The sequence below is a fragment of the Parasteatoda tepidariorum genome, chromosome 5 (genome assembly GCF_982258835.1).
Source record: "Parasteatoda tepidariorum strain Cologne lab strain chromosome 5, Ptep-v5.0, whole genome shotgun sequence".
Classification (NCBI taxonomy): domain Eukaryota; kingdom Metazoa; phylum Arthropoda; class Arachnida; order Araneae; family Theridiidae; genus Parasteatoda; species Parasteatoda tepidariorum.
In genome coordinates, this window is record NC_141759.1 from 97,044,650 (window position 1) to 97,062,201 (window position 17,552).

Sequence of the window (17,552 nt, forward strand, 5' to 3'; positions counted from 1 at the left end):
AAAAAACTATAAATTCTTTCCCAAAAATTTCAATTCTTTCACTATATACACCCTTGTGCAAATTAATTGAAACAAACTTTTTTTTGTGTGTTTTTTAAAGAAGATGTTTTGGGGTTGTTTCGGTTACAATGGGGGTTGGACCTTTGCAGCCTATTGATGGTATGATGCGTTCTGAGCAGTACATTACTATTCTGGGTAAAAAAGTTGTTCCAGAGTTGAAGAAACGATACCCTGATGGAACAGGAATTTTTCAACAGCATTTAGCTCCTTGCCATACGTCCAAAATTGTCAAGAAATTCATGTCTGAGAATCAAATTGAGACATTGGAATGGCCAGGGAACTCTCCGGATATCAACCCAATTGAGAATCTCTGGGCCATATGCAAGAATCGCCTATTAAATATGGACTGTACAACTATGGAGAAGCTAATCACGGCGTTAATTCATGTGTGGTACAAGGACACAAATATTATAAATGACTGTAAAAAATTAGTGGAATCCATGCCGAATCGTGTCCAAATGTTAATAAAGTGTCGTGGAGATCATATCAGGCATGAGATTAGCCAAAAGGCAAAAAAGCTGAATTTCCACGATTGTAAATTTTACGCAAGCGCAGCTCTTTAATAATAAATTCCAGACAGTTTAAGGTAATAAATAATGTGTTGACATACAATTGCGTACTAATCTATTATTATAAAAACGACAACATTGATACCTAATATTTAGTGAAAATAAAAATTACCAATTGAAAAAATAAAGCTGGAAATTATATTTTTCCTCAGTTCACATAAGAGACAATTATTACTTGAAAAACTACTTGGTTTATCAAATTAAAACTACTGAGAATCTATATATATATTTCTCTTACACGGCGATAAAAAAAAGCCTCATTACAACTCCCCGAATGGCAACGCTAGAAAATAGACCAATGATTGCAGCTAAAAATGTCACATGCCAAATCTAACTAAGATGGCTCAACATATAGCGCTTTTAAAAACGGAAACTGAAATAACCAGGGAGAGCATAAGCTAGGCAGAAGTCTTTGTCGATAGATCTCTATTTTGGTTTTTTGTCGAAAGCGTTTTTTTTTTCACGAATTTATGTATTACGAATTTATTTGACAATTTTTGATTTATATCACGAATTTATTTGTTTTACTAGAATTTATTTGTTTATGCAGGTTTTTCCATTGCAATTCACTTATTTAAATTTTTAATAGACTTAATTATAGCCGAAATTTTAATCTTTTTAAAGAGATATCAGTTTTAGAAATTTTATCTTAAGATTTTATACTATAGCACATTTCTAATAGATTTAACGAATTACATGTCATTTATTTGAATTCAAATTTATTTTAAGGACTCAGTACTTACTAAAAAGATGTAATTTTTTTTAGAAAAAAAAGTTGTTATATGGATTTGAATGATTGTTTTGAATTCTTAGAATTTTGTGCATTTGCAATGTACCTAAGTTAGTAGTGAGCGAAGCGAGCTTGGTTTGGGGAGCAAACCATATAACATTGCGTAGCAATTTTCGGGGGTTGGCGAGCGTTAGCGAGCAGGGGGCGCAGCCCACTAGTATACATTAATATTTCATTTCTTTTAATAAATACTGTTATGTGATTTATAGCAAATATATCAGTAATTTTACTTTTTAAATTATATTGGGGAAAAAAAACTTTAACAATGGACCAAATCAATATGTTCATGTTATAGTCTAACCTAACTACAGCCCTTTGAAACATACCAATAACAGTGAAGTAGAAATATATAGTAACTCTTTAACATAAAAAAATTGGTATTTTAGTTTGAAAAATTACATGACAATCAGCAGCTGTTTAGATAATTGTTTTTTATTTGAAAAGAATTTTGCATTTTATAGCATAAATAACAGCAATTATAAATAAAATTTTGATGATGAGTTAATTAACTCTTTTTCCAATAAAAAAAAATTAAATTGAATCCCTTTTTAAGTTATTGCTTTTGTTTCCTATATCTTTAATGTTTGCTATATTTAGTCGTTAGTCCATTTTCAAACATCTTGTGACAAATCCTATTTTTTCTTCTTTGCAAGCACAGAATGTAAGTTTTGAATATATTCCCTTCCAGTTCCTTTGATGTTGTAACACTTATATATACATACTAATACTCGTCGTTAGAAAAACAGTCACCTTTATAGTAATTAATTTTTAAAAAAAATTTACTTCTTACAAGAATCGCGAGAGTTGATCTTAAAATTGCGTGAATATGAATAACAATTATGCATTTTGAAATCACATGAATATGAAACTAAATATACGATTTTGAAAATGAGAAAATACAAACTGGGATATAGAATTTTTAAAACGCGTAAATACAAATCCCGATTCATAATTTTTAGATCGCGTAAATACGAATCATGATGCGTAATTTTTAGATCGCATAAATAAGAATTATGATGCATAATTTTTGGAGTGCGTGATTGCGAATCCCAATGCCTTATTTTAAAATCATGTATAAATGAAAATCAATGTTTGATATTATAAACAGCATGAGCAAATCAAGACATTGAATTTTAAACTTGCGTGAATACGAATCGCTTCATAGGTTTTTAAAAAGGCGTAAATACGAATCACAACGTACAATATTCAAATCGCGTGAATAAGAATCTCAACACGCAAATATGAAAAGCTATGTTTGATATTAAAATCGTGTGAATAAGAATCGAGATATTGGCAGATTCCAGGCTTGGGACCTCTAAAAGGCTTGTCAGAAACAGCGTCGTTTGAACTACAAAAATCGGATCTATCTGGAGGGCGGGTAAAAAATTCGGAAAATCTTATCTGCGACGAGTAAAAGGGGAAAAAATAGCTAAAATAAGTAAAAATGAGAAAAGATTGGTAGCTATGTAGTTTGAATTTTCTGTTTCTCTTTGAAAATGGGTGAATTTTCAGAAAAAGCGGAATACTTATAAAAAAAAAGTGAAATTTTTAAAAAAATCTGAATTTTTGATAAAAAAGCTGAAATTCAAGAGATAAAAGTGAAAAAAGCGGAAATCAGCTAAAAAGCGGAAAAATCTCATCCCTGTCATATTATGTACTAAAAATTTTTGAGTTTGTATAAATTTAAATAAAATAGCATTTTCTCTTAGTTTTCTGAATTTATTGAGTTTGTTTCAATTAATTTGCACAAGGGTGTATTTACACAAAGCCATATGAACGTAAACTAATTATGCATCAAAGTTTCCAGATACTACAAAACAAAAATATATCATGGTAACAATAAAATGCATAAATCATAAATTTAAGTTAAATAAAAGAAGAAAAGAAAAAATTATATTTCAACTAATTTGATGTGTGATATAGTTCTGCATTTAATTAACTTATCGTTAATTGACATTCTAACTTATGTAGAGAATTTTAGATTAACTTCAATATGTCATTTTGCTGATAAATATTAGCTGGCACTGATGTCATAGGTCACATGTGTGGGTATGGGAGGTCTTCTCCAAGTGCAAGTAAACAATTAAAATTTACATTATAAAACTAAAATTGTAATTATGACTTAAAATGTTAAAGTTGTTAATTTTAAGATTGCTTTATTTTAAAGGTCAAATAAATTGTGCGAAGAATTTTGTGATAATAAATTGTACATGATAAGAATATAGCATTCTATGAGATATGATTTAGCATTATGTGCAGGGTTGGAGTTTTGGACGTCCTAAACTGGTTTTGGACAGGACACGTGGGTTTTACTGTCTTAAACTGGGTTTTACTGTCTTAAACTGGGTAAAACTGTGCTAAACTGGGTAATACTGTCCTAAACTGTCTTAAAGTGTCCAAAACCTTGAACTTTGGTAAAAGGTAAAAATTCTATAGGTGTAACCATTGTACACATAATAATTACATGTATCAATAAATATTTAATATTTTTTATACAGTAACTTATTAAAAGAAAATAATATAATATAATAGGAAAAGGTTTAAAATTTTTGAAGCTTCACAATTCAGTGAACATAATCCTTGCATGAACAGTGAATGCCTAATCCTTTAAATATAAATATGCTTTTAGTACTGATAAATAATATTTTTGCATAAGGATAAATATGGCAATATTAAAAAATAAAAATTTTTCTTAAAAAAAAACACTAAATTTGCTCAAAAATTAACCTTTTACTTTTCACAATATTTTTTTAAAAAATTTTATAATTTCTGCATCACAGGATGATAAAAAAGACATCTATTTTAAAAAAAATTGTCTTTAAATATAAATATATTAGTGTAAATTGAAAATACAAAATAACTGAAAAATGTATTAACAGTTTTGAAGGGCATAATATCAGTTTCAGTTACTGACACTGGTGATGTATCACCCCTATGCTGAAAGAATTGAACATGAATGAAATAAAAGTATTCTTGAATAGTATACTATAGATAAATAAACCTGTTTATGACAAACCAAGCACTTAGACCCTAATATTTTAACCTGTATGGCAAGGCCAAACTTCAGTTATGTACTATTGAATGAGAGGACCAATTGAACTTGATTACTGATTAATCTTCCTTTGTTTAAATTGAAGAGTCAAACAATATTAATAAAACATTATACTTTTAAAAACAAATATTCTCTAGTATATTTTATTATCAATATGTTACTAGTACTATGTTTATTTTACCTCTTAAATATTGTTCAGATAAAATTATGACATAATTTGCGTAAAAGGGTTTTGGACAGTTTAAGACAGTTTTGGACAAAGGGGTTTTGGACAGGACGGTTTAAACCAGGGTTTAAACCGTGGATTAATCCATTCTGTCCTAAATCTTGCCAACCCTGATTATGAGACATAAAATTAACATTACAATGCCACAGAATAATTTGAAACAGGTTAGTAAAATATAGTTAGATTACTCAAAATGTTTGAACAATCCATGAGTATAGTATAATGTAATCTTATAGGACAAATTGAGAATTTCCAATATATATATATATATAGCTAATTGGAACAGAAATGATTTTGAACGAAATAATACAATCCATATTGCATACCAGCTAAATCAACCAATTCAGCTTCATCAGCACCAGTCAATGCTTGTTCATATTCATCATCTAGATCAAGTTCAATTTGCAGATCATCAGATTTTGGTTTCTGCACTTCTTTGGGCTTCCAAATTTTTCCTATTAAAATTAACTGTTTTAAATATCAAAAATATTTGTTTTATTTCAATAAATTAGATTATCAAAATAGATGGTAAAAAGAAAATGCCATTCATTTTTTGAACTTCTTATTTTAGGTAAAAATTTGATGTCAAAAAGCTTGCAATTGAATGGAAAAAAAACTGGCATAGAAATTTTAACTTACATTTTCTTAACGGCAGAAAATTATTTTGCATGATTATAGAAAATAAGAGAACCTCAAAATTTCTACAAAAATTTAAGAACCAAAAATAAAAGATGTTAAGTTCAAAAACAAGGAAAAAGAATATGTAGAATATTAACTAAATCTATAAAATCCGCATGCAGATTTGTAGAGCTAGATTACTAACACATTAATTTTTGATATCTTATAATTTTTTTATGAAAATAATAGAAAGGAAAACAATCCTAATATCCTTGTCATACACATATTCAGGGTGCACGACCAAATCTTTCAATAAAAAATAAGCACCAAGAATTCAAAAACAGTTTTCAAGTACAATATACATCAACAACTTACAAAATTATTTTCAAACACTTTACGTGATCATGATAAAATAACTAGTTTCTGACAAAGAACTCTTTTTCTTGATTATATTAGCCATTGTAAAATGATCAAGAGAGTTTTCGGTTCAATATCAGAGGGTGGAAAATGAAGCCTGAAATGGAGAATATCTTACAAAATGCAGCAGAGTTGCACATGAGAGTGCATCAAACTCAACTTAGTAGACGCACATGCGGACTCGCAATTATTTCATCAAACATGGTAAAATGATTGGAACTTTCATACGCTAAAGACTCCGACAGTCGACCAAAATAGATAGTGGTTGAATGAATTGCGAAAATGTTGTTTAGAACAATGTGAAAAGCACGCTTTTACATAATATATGGAATACATGGCGATAATCAACATTCTCGTTTCAAAAACTCATCTTCAAAAAGGGAAAATTAAGCACTTTTTAAAAACATCCAATAAAAAAAGCAACTCTAAGGACTTTTATAAAACAAAAATCGAAAATAAGCACCTTTAAGCACTTTTTAAAAATGCTATGCACCATGATATTATAGCAGTTTCATTTAGTGAATGCCAATAATTCCAAAGAAACAAATACGAGGATAGACATGTACCTAATTTTTATCATGTGCGTTGATAAAACATCTTTCCTAAATTTATGGTAGATAATTGTACAGATTCAATAATTAATGTTGTAATACAAATACTTGTGACGGTTGTTAATTAGATTCTAAAATAGTTTGTATATATTACACTTCATAGGATAGGGGTTCCTAAAATTGCTAACGAGATTCAAAACTATTTTATGTTACCCCAGGCATAGATTTTTTGCCAGTGGTTTAAAATTTATCACATTAATATATTGCATGTTTCATTTGTGCCAGACTATGAAAGAGAAACTGCAGAAATAAATGATAAGAATATAAATAAAGTTAATACAACTCTTACTTAAAATACACTCAAGTACTATAATAGTTATTAGTAATAATATTTATATAATATTATGAGTATTAAGAACATAATGAAAAATACAAATAAAGAGAAATTACTATCCAGACTAGAGAGTATTGTAAATTATTTTAGTGCAATCAGTAAGCTTGTTGCTCATAACATAATTTTCAAACCAGTTTTTTAATGTTTATTTTTGTCCTTAAGTGAAATGATCACGAAGATAGGTCATTTATTGCATATATTTTAGATCAATTAGAATGGTTATTAAAAAATAATTCTAATTTTTAATGCAACAAAAATAATCTATTAATGACACTGACTAAAACAAACATATCTATTCCTAATTTTATTAATTTTGAGACAGAGATTAATTTCTTGATTTTTTTTTTTTTGCAATTGCTTTGAGCAATTTAAAGGAAAATAAGATTTAGAACAGTTCAGAAAAAATTTATGTGGAATACAGCATAAAAATAGCAATTATATCACTTATTTATCAATCATAAAACTGATGGTCATTTAATATATGAAAAATTAAAATTTTTGCATAAACCTAAATATGATGAAAATAAATTACAAAGTGCAACATCATTTTTAAATTTGAACGCAATTTCACATCAATTATCAATACAGAAGCAAATTAAATGTGTAAAGCGATGAAACTAATAATGAAAATGTAATAAATGTTATACACTGATTGACAACCACAGCTTAACTCTAAATATTTTAAGAATAAATTGCAAAGATAAATTTCATTTCTAATAAATATTATATGTATTAATATTGTATGCAAAAAGTTTTAGTAACTTTCAATTTTTCTTTTGTTGTAAAGTTAATTCTATAATATCAAGAATTTTTCAGACATCTTTTCAAGATAGATTTATCATACTGAATAACTGAGTGATAATCATTGACTTTGAATCTAGTGATTTTATCAGTGGTGGTCACTGTATAAGTAATTTTTAATTTCATTACACATTATTAATCAATAATAAGTAAGTAAATTAAAAATGCATTAAAGTAATAAGGCTTTATAAGATAAAAATTATAAAACTGAGTAAATGATGCAGTGATACTAATGTCCAAGATAATAAATCTACTTTTCACATAATTTTTTTACAGCATTAAATGGTAATTTTCTTACATGCACTAATTATCTTTTCTTACACATTGTGCTTTAAATACATTTACAACATGTACAAAAAGAAAGAATTGTTTTTCTTTCTTCATATTTTGATACGGCTGAACCTTACAATAGTTTTCTTTAAAGCTTAAAAATATCTAAAAATTTGGCTCAAAACGTTAAACTTCTTTAGTCTAGGGGTTCCACATTTCATTTAAAATTTGAAGCATTTGAAATGAATCCTTAAAAATACCCACATTGCTATTTAGGTATACGATGTGTTATATCCCATGTAGAGATCAAAATCCCATTGAAGGAGATTAATTCTTAGATGACAGGACCAATAGTTTAGAAGTTATACGGATTTTAAATATATAAAGTACAATTTACACATCTGACATTGTTATCTAATGAAATAAAGTATTGCTTCATATGCATTTTTTTCTCTTTTTGATGCTGAATCGATTGAGGTTAAACTAGTACAAAACTGTAGTTTTTTTTTACATAAAAACTTTAATAACATTTGAACAACAAGATTTCATTCTATTCAAGATAATAAAAATTGTATCCGAAACAATTACTTATTTGTCTACATAACCACTAGATAGTATTATAAAATGTATATCATAGTACATGTCAAAAATAGTATTTTTTACACATAAAATTACTTGCAACTTGTGAACTATTTATTCTACTAACGTGTGTTTATTCTCTTTCAATTCTGTATGAAGTAAATTCATATGAAGCAATGTCTAACTTTTTAATAATTTTCTAATAGCTAAGTCAGATGCTGTAATAGGTAGAATTACAAAATTTTACTTTTTATTCCGAAAATCTTTTTAACTTTTAAATTATTAGTTTTATTACTTAGAGACTGATTTCATTCGATTCAGTGTAAAAAAAAAAGAAGAAAAAAAAAGAGATAGACATAATACCTCATATAGCAATGCTAAATAGCAATGAGGGTCCTTTTATTGGTTTATTTGCATATGGTTGAAATTTTACATAGGATGTGGAACATCAAAAATTTTAAGTTTTTGAGAATAGTGAATTGATATAAGCTTTTAAAGGGGGAGTAATTAATCTTTAATAGGTAAGTAAGACATATCATAGTTTTTAAAAATGAAAAAAGAAATCACTAATATACAACATGCTACAAATGTCTTAGAAGGCCACAGAAAAGTACAATTCTAATGATTTTAATCATGGATAATAAGAACAGTCAAAATCTAATGAAGACTAAATCAAATTACCAGCATTAATTAGTATTATTAATGCTGGATTAACAATAGACTTGTAACTGAATGGTACAAACAAAATCACACATTAACATTTTTTGAAATGAGACTACTTGTGAACAAATGTCACAAAAAATATGGAATTGCAAAACATTAAATTATAATTTAATAAGATTTCTAATCATACTTTTAAAATATTATGCATTAATATGTTCAAATTTTGCATTAATTGAGATATTAATTTATTACCTCGCTTAATTCCAGCTTCATAAGGCTTTGCTTCGGGCCAATCTTCTTGTTCTCTTGCTGTTCTTTCGAGAAATTCTAAGAGCTTTTTTCGATTAAGGGGTCCTGTAGGTGCTTTCTTGGTTTGATCTTTACATCTTTGAGATGGTGGGAGCAATGAATCCTGAAAACATTGTATACGAATAGTATATAGATTAAATTTTTTAGTTAGATACAATACATTAAAGCTCTGATCATTTAAATTAAAATGACAACAGATAATAAAAATAAAAATTAAGAACTTTACAAGAACAAATTTAAAACAATATGATCAATATTTTTTAATAAAGATTTTCTTTTTTTTTTTACAAGAAAAATTGACATTATTTACATGAGCAGCACACACAAAGAGTTTAAACATACCTATTCAGCTGCTACTATTTTATGATAGGGATTCGTTTACTTGAAATAAAAAAAATATAGCAAAATTTTTTTCTTCTTCAAACTTTGATTAAAATTGGCAGATTTGGGCATCTTTTTTTACTCTGCAATACATTAAAAGTCCAGTATGGCATGAAAATTTTGCAAAATAAGTTTAAAAAAAGATATAACACCATATAAACATAAAAAATAGAATAAAAATATTTGTATTGAGAAAAATTAAATAGTCGTTTAAAATAATTACAACATAACGAACCACAGAAGCAGATTTATACCTAATAATTGGTAACAAGAATTTTGATTATAAATGTTTTGTAAGACATATGAACAAAATCACAGAATAATCTTATTAATCTAAGAACTTTACATCAGGATCCACTTCATTACTCAGCTGTTCTAATTCTTCAGCAGTGAGAGATGCCAGCAAATCATCGATGTCATTGTCATCCAGCTCTCTCACCTCCTTCCCCATAAGTTTTGTTGCAAGAAATGCCATTTTTGCCTATTGATCTAGAAGAGAAAAACATTATCTTAATTAATAAAGTAAGCAGTATCTCTAAAGATGATTTTTGACCATAAAAAAGGTAGGTAGGTATTTCATTTACATCGCACTAGAGCTGCACAATCGGCGACAGTCTGGGAAACACCCCTGAGGGTGGTCTGAAGACATGCCCTCGTAATTTTGTTGGTAGCCCGACAACCTGTGCATGAAATTGAGCCATTTATGGTAGAACAATTTAACGAGGACCAATACCGTACACCCTCGGTCCCGACGGAGGTCGATCAAAGTGATCACCCACCTGCTTACTGATCGCAGCCATGGAGGATTGAGTTTGGTGTTCTACTGGAAAACGTGTATTTACGATCAGTCCACTGAGGGACTAATAATAAAGGAAGATATAGTGGAATATTGGTTATTGAAAAGCATTAGCGTTTTTAAATAAGTGAGATACCATGGAAATATTTGAATAATTGGGATTCTACTTTTAATCAAGAGATAAAATGAAGAAAAAGTAATGCATAGTTTAGTATAGAAATAAGAAGAAAATAGATATCTTATAATGAACCTATTTTATAGCATGATGTTAACTAGTGAGAGGTAGCGTTTATTTATGCTATATTTGGGACATTTTACAGCCATATTTTGATATATGTTTTTATTAGTTACATATTAGTTATCATCAATGCACATAAATAAAATTAAACATACAGAAAAATATAATAATGAGGGGAAAAATTGAAATACCTGAATTATACACTATCTGCTTTAAATAGCAGTTTTTCTAAAAATAAATTTACTATGCGCATCCTTGGTAGTAGGAGAGTAAGTTTTTATTTGGATCAATAGTTTTCCTTTTAAAATTAAAATCAACTTAAATTACATACAAGATATCAAGTCAAACATCCACAGTGTCAGTTAAAACCTTATCTAGAAATGTCAAATTAAAAAATAAAAAAAATAATAACAAATTTTGATTATCAATTAAATATTTGCATTTCCAAAAATATAATATAAGAAAAGAACAATCAAGGGAAAACTTGAAATAAAAAAGAAATTGTCTGAATGTTGTGTTTGTAAAGTTATTTTTTGATCATACAGACTGAAATATCTTAATACCAAATAATATTTTGTGTAGGTAATGTTTAGAACTTAAAAATTACATAAAAATCAATCTCCAATTTTTAGATGACAAATAATTCTTTCAGAAAAACCCAAACAACAGGACTGTCAAAACCAAAGTTCTAAATCACTAAAATCAAATAAATTAATTAAATAAAGTAAATAAATAAATATAATAAAATAAATAAATAGAAAAACATTTCTTAAATGGGGTTACTCAGGATACAATCCTGTTATTAAAATACATCTCTACATTAAACACAAATCACATCCACATTAAAATATTAATAAATCCACAATATAAATAATTATTTGCATAAATTAATAATTAAACCAAATTTTTATAATTACTTAATTGCAAGGCAAGGAAAAAATAATTTATGCTTTAAAGAAATTTTTTTTTACTCTAAGTTTCGTTAAAAGTATGTTAAGAGTACAATTTATGGGATATGTATTAAAAAAATTTTACCACACAAATTCATGCATTTTTGAAAACCTTCTGTGGAGAAAATAAATAACAAACACTTGAAACAGAGATTTAAAAGTGAACTTTTGGATCATGTCCAAATATAAGCTATCATAGAATGTTCTGAAACCTAAGAGTTACACAAAAGAAAGAATTGTTTGAAGTTGATGATGCAATGTCACTTGAGGGGAAAGAGAAACAGATTTCTCCATCAATGGTTTATTTTACTTCTCAAAGTTCTTAAAAAAATCAAAATATTGCCAAAAAACATAATGATTCAATGTTCCAAGAAAGCACTGTATTTTGACAATAAACAGTCTGCATAAACATTACAAAATAGCTTTAGACACACAAAAACATAAGGAATAAAGGTTGGAATAGACTTATATTTAATGTTAAAAAGATTGCAGATTGCAGAATTTTTTTTTTTTTTAATTCCTTTCACATTTTAAAAAAAAACTAATATTTTAGTAATTTTTTTTATATATATTTGGTAAATAATTTTTGGTATAAGATAATTTGAGAAATAATTTCATATTTGAAACAGATTTTTTACAACCTGAAAGAAATATCAACAGTGTTCTCTTAAATGTTTAAGGGTGCCCTACCCTTTCCAAGAGGTAAATACACCCTCCTTACCTTTTTTGTAAAAATACTGCCCTTTTTTTATTTAAAAAAAAAAATGTTTTGTTTTTTTACTTAATTAAAAAAAAAAGATTCAATAGCACAGACCAGGAAGTTTAGATTATGATAATTATTGCAAATTACTTTTTAGCTATGTTAATATCATAGGCACCACACTAAAAATACTTCAAGACTGAACTTATTTTCTGGCCAATTAACACAATCTAGTTTTGTTTACCAGAATTTTCCGAAAATTATAACTCACTGACTCCAAAATGTACATTTCCATAAAAATAGCATAAATATTAAATCAATGATTTGATTTTTTTTCTTCCTTTTGTTCATTTATTTTTTTGCGGTAAACGAGATAAAAATATAGTCAACCTTGTAGATTTTTTTCCACCTATCACTGGATAATAAACCACTAATTTCTTAATGAAGCGATTTATCAATCTAATTTTTTTTTTGCTTCAACATAATTTATTTCTAGTCCTATCTCTATAATTTAAAAAAAAAAAATCTCAACTTTAGTAGATACAACAATAGTACAAATTTTGTTTAAGCAAGCAGGCACTGAAGCCTCAATTCCATTGAGGTGCAACATCATTACTAAATCACTTCGCAAATAATTATTGAAAACAACAATGTTTTCATTAAAATATAATATTTGTATAAAATTAACTAAAAAATAAAATGCTTGCATAAAATTAACATTTGTTCTTTAATTTTAGTTTAAAGAACAAATGGAAAAGAGATATTAATTGAGGAAATTTAATCTCCTGATCTATTCTCAAGATTGATTTCAGTCCCCAGGTCTGAAGAGTGGCGCAAACATTGATATAAAATATTATTTCTCATATTTAATTAGTATTTTTATTATTGATATTTACATAAAAGATGTAACTTTATGTTAAACAAAATTTGCTTATTATTTCATTTCATAACATTTGAAACTCTTTGAAATAAAATTTTTTCATTCTCCAAAATTTTACTTTTTCTAAATATGACTTATTGCAAAATTTTTCATTTTTTATTTTATCTAAATTTTTTGTCTTTTTTTTTTTGACACTTTAAAAAAAAAAAAGCATTTGTTCTGCAATTCTTTAAAAAAATATTTCAATGTTTGTTTTATTAATATTTAAATGAAAGATGAAACTTTATGCAAAACAAACTTTGCCCATTATTTTATTTCATAACATTTTGAAACTCTTTGAAATTAAATTTTTTAATTCTCCAAACCTTTCTTTTTCTAAATATGACTTATTTCAAAACTTTTCATTTCTTTCTTTATTTAAGTTTTTGTTCCTTTTTTAAAAAAAATAAATAAATCACTTTACTCCTTGTCAGCAAAAATAAACATTGGTTCCGCAATTCCTTAAAAAAAAATTTTTTTTAAATTACAAGTGTTTTTTTAAGTTTGTTTTATTATTAATATTTAAATATAAGATGCAACTTTATGCAAAACAAAATTTGCTCATCATTTTACTTCATAAAATTTTGAAACTCTCTGAAATAAAATTTTCTCCAAACTTTTTCAAATCATAAATTTTAAAAATACAAGGTAAAATTCTTGATCACTATTGTCATTTTGAATAAAAGATATTTTTTTTGTTTCAGTTCTTAACCTCAATATATATTACAATAACAAACAAGAGAAATGTGATGCCACAATTGGCATTACATATTTATTTCCTATCCTTTTAAAATATCTTTGATTACTTAAGTTTATTTTTATCAATAGAATTATATTTAAAAAAAATCAAAGACTTAAGCTTTTAAAATGAATATAAAATATGTATTCTTCTTTTGCATCGATCAATGTAACGGATACTTTTTATTTCATTACTAATGCAGACTTATTAATTCGCTGTCGCGCCTAATCGAAAACAAAAATCTATTTATAACTTTTTATTCTAATTTCTAACTGCTAAATGTTCCAGTTGCATGGTTGTAATAATTCTCATAAATTTGTTGGCCACTCGTGATCGCCAAGGTATTTTTTTTAACCCAATATTGATATGCTGGTTGGCTTTGTTTTGGCTACGTAATATTTTGATAATTTGCCAATTTTGGATCTCCTACCCATACTTTCTGTGTCCGTTAGGAACAATTGTATTCAAAATTTGTGGCGATTAGGAGTGCCCTTTGGGCTCTCCAGTCTAACCGTTTTAAAAATGAAAACGTAACGGAATGCTAACAAAACTACTTAATGTGGAAGTTATATTTTCTTGATCCCTGTAAGGGATTTATTTTTGATAATTTGTAATTATATATGATGGCCATTCTTTATAATCTTCATGAATTATTGTTTAATAAATTGGATTTTTACTAAACGATTTATATATGAATTTCCTGGAGACTGTCATTTTGTTTCATACTTTTATTAACGGCCAATACGAACAAAAATGAATTTAGATATTTTCCACTATACAGATATTGGCGGCCACTGATGGAGAACAACCTCTACCATAGGGAATCAGGGTTGGCAAGATTTTGCCGCAGGTGGAAAAAACCATGGTAAATACCGGTAAAAACCGTCCTGGCAAAAACAGGTTTTTGCCAAGCAAATTGGCAAAAACCTATATTTTCCAAGATGAGAGGACAAAAACACATTTTTGATACAAAATTATTCCTTAAATTGAAATATATTTTATGAATATAAATAGTTACAAAAAAATTAACAAAATTATTATTCCATAATTAAATGATAATGTAATAATATATCATTTTAGTAGTTTAAAACATTATTGATTGGAAAATTTGTGATTATTCTCTTTTTTCCAGTGAAATGAACTTATTTTAAATTAATATAACTATAATTTAAAGCATAAAATATCTTATCAACATGTGTAGTTAATTATTGTATAAATAATAATTTTTTATAATAAATAATAATATTATACAAATAATAATATTTATTTGTAAAAAAACATATTTTAGGATTCTAAAATGAAAGGAGATCAAAAACTTTCAATCTTTTAAAAATTATTACCCTTATATTAATTATTAATATGTTAAAAATAATTTTTTCATGTAATGTATCAAAATTATTATTCCTTATGATTGATTTAAATTTGTTTAAATTATTTTGCAATAATATTTAATCAGCAATTTAGATAATTTGGTTTTTGCCGGTTTTTACCAGTTTTTGCCACTGTCCTGGCAAAAAACCCTTTTTGACGGCAAAAACTCCAACCCTGTAGGGAATATGTGCCTTCTTTCGTTAAAGAAAATTTTTTTATATCCGACAGCTAGTGTTTAATGTCCGTGTCATACAATAATTATTTGATGTAAGTACAGTATTAAGAAATCAGATAACTAAGTATTTATTGAAAAAGTTATTTCATTTCTCATGCCTTTAAGTACATTATTTTAATGCAAAGTTGAGCTGGCTGATTCAAATAAAATGATTTTTTTTTAAGAATTCTTTTAAACAATAATTTTTTTTACATAAATATTTTTTTAATTTAGAAAAATTAAATGTTTGCAAAATTTCTTAGTTTAATTACTGGAGTAAATTAGCATCACTTTAAATAAACGTAAATAAGTAATATGTAATGTTTAGAAATCATTGTGTTTTCGAAAAAATATCTATGTAAATTAAATTAATGTGAGCAAGTAGTCATGATGTCAATGAAAGTGCTTGACCATCCCTGACTCTGTTTAGTATTTAAAATTAGTTAAGTAAAGCAATAATTGAAAGAATTTAGAATTACACAGCACTATAGGACAGCAATGATTAAACTGGTTATGTCTGATGTGCATTGAAAGATGTTTTACTAACTGTTTAGTTTGACAAAATAATTCATACCTGATTTTTTCATTTTTGGTTTCTTATACCTTTATGTTTTTTTAAAAAATAATTTTAATTAGCTTCCATCATTTTGAAAATTATTTCATAATCTGAGGATTGCAACTGGTTGGCATCAAGCTTTTTTTTCTTTTTGTTATGCATAGTTTAAGAATGCTTTACTTTATCATACCTGCCAACTCTTCCGGTTTTTCCGGAAGATTTTAATTTTGCATTTAAAGTGGTACCGAAACTCATGTCATGTCATTAAAATTTTTGAATTATAATATTAATTATAAATGAGTTTGTCCACCACTACGTTTAAATAATTACAATAAATATATAAAAGCATACTAATCTTTACAATAGCGAATTTTAACCTAGTCAAAATATAAATATATTTTTGAGTAAGGCTGTTTTTCGATAATTGTTTATGTACATCGAGTTTATGGGTTAATCAAATTGCGTTTAAATTTGATAAAAATTTTTGAGAGTTTTAAAAATGCTTCATTTTATGTATGTGAAGTTCTTTTTAGTTCGAATTTAAACATTATGACATGTTATAAAGCCCCAAAACATTTTTGTGCCTGTGGGCACTGCATGTTATTAAGAACATGAACAAAGTCTACATACCTGAAATTGAATAACGCTATTAAAATGCATAAAAAATCTATTAAAATGAATAAAAAATTTCAACACTGTAACTCAAAAGGCATGAGATTTTCTTTATTGGCTATTTTCAAGACATCTTGACAATTATCAGCTATTATTCTTAATGTGTCTTTAAAAAGCTATTCTCCAAGCTATTTAATAGATAAATGCATTGTTTCCATCAAATTTAAACTTCCCGTCATATTTAAAAATAGTAACTGGGTCATTAAACTTTGATAACATATCAATCAATAACTGTCGGTGAAGAATAATTGAAAGAAATAAAACATTTTGTAGTAATATTCGAAGTAAAAAGTTAGTATATAGTACTAAAATATGCTGCAGTTTACACAAAAGAGTTCAGAAACACGCTTTCTTTCTTCGTGTAAATACATTTTGATAGATCAGTAATAATGACCATATATAAACATGTTAAAAACTTCATATAACAAAACTTAACACTTTCGCAAGTGCCAGTTAAATTAAATAGCTAGCAATGATCTTAATGAATTTAATTAGAGAAATTCCAATCATTACCTTAACCCCCGGACAGAACAGTTCTTTATTGACAAAAATAGCAAGATAAGTATAAAAATAAAATTTACTTAAATGCAAAACTAGCAAAATTTACGGGAGGGGTTGCAGAAAGCAGACAGAGTTGAGATGTTTTATAAGAGCAGCAAATGAATCAATTTTTTTTATAATTAAAACTTACATGTATTTAACTTCATTATTATATAT

The 17,552-nt window shown here is 26.7% G+C and overlaps 1 protein-coding gene across 4 annotated transcripts in view; it reads right to left on the minus strand.

The window, feature by feature from the left end:
• Positions 1-17,483, minus strand: part of tmod (tropomodulin) — a 32,070-nt gene extending 14,587 nt beyond the window's left edge. For 2 of the 4 annotated variants that reach the window (XM_043052547.3, XM_087164585.1), the window contains exons 1-4: positions 17,349-17,483; positions 10,027-10,169; positions 9,243-9,402; positions 5,024-5,152 (exon numbers count right to left, since the gene is read on the minus strand). In XM_043052547.3, the coding sequence (XP_042908481.1) occupies positions 5,024-5,152; positions 9,243-9,402; positions 10,027-10,155 (418 nt within the window). In that variant the 5' untranslated portion in view covers positions 10,156-10,169; positions 17,349-17,483. Of the gene's footprint in view, positions 1-5,023; positions 5,153-9,242; positions 9,403-10,026; positions 10,170-11,631; positions 11,727-11,749; positions 11,882-17,348 lie in introns of those variants that run through there. The other 2 variants (XM_087164583.1, XM_087164584.1) reach the window with 2 other exon arrangements.
• Between the last annotated feature and the right edge of the window lie 69 nt (positions 17,484-17,552).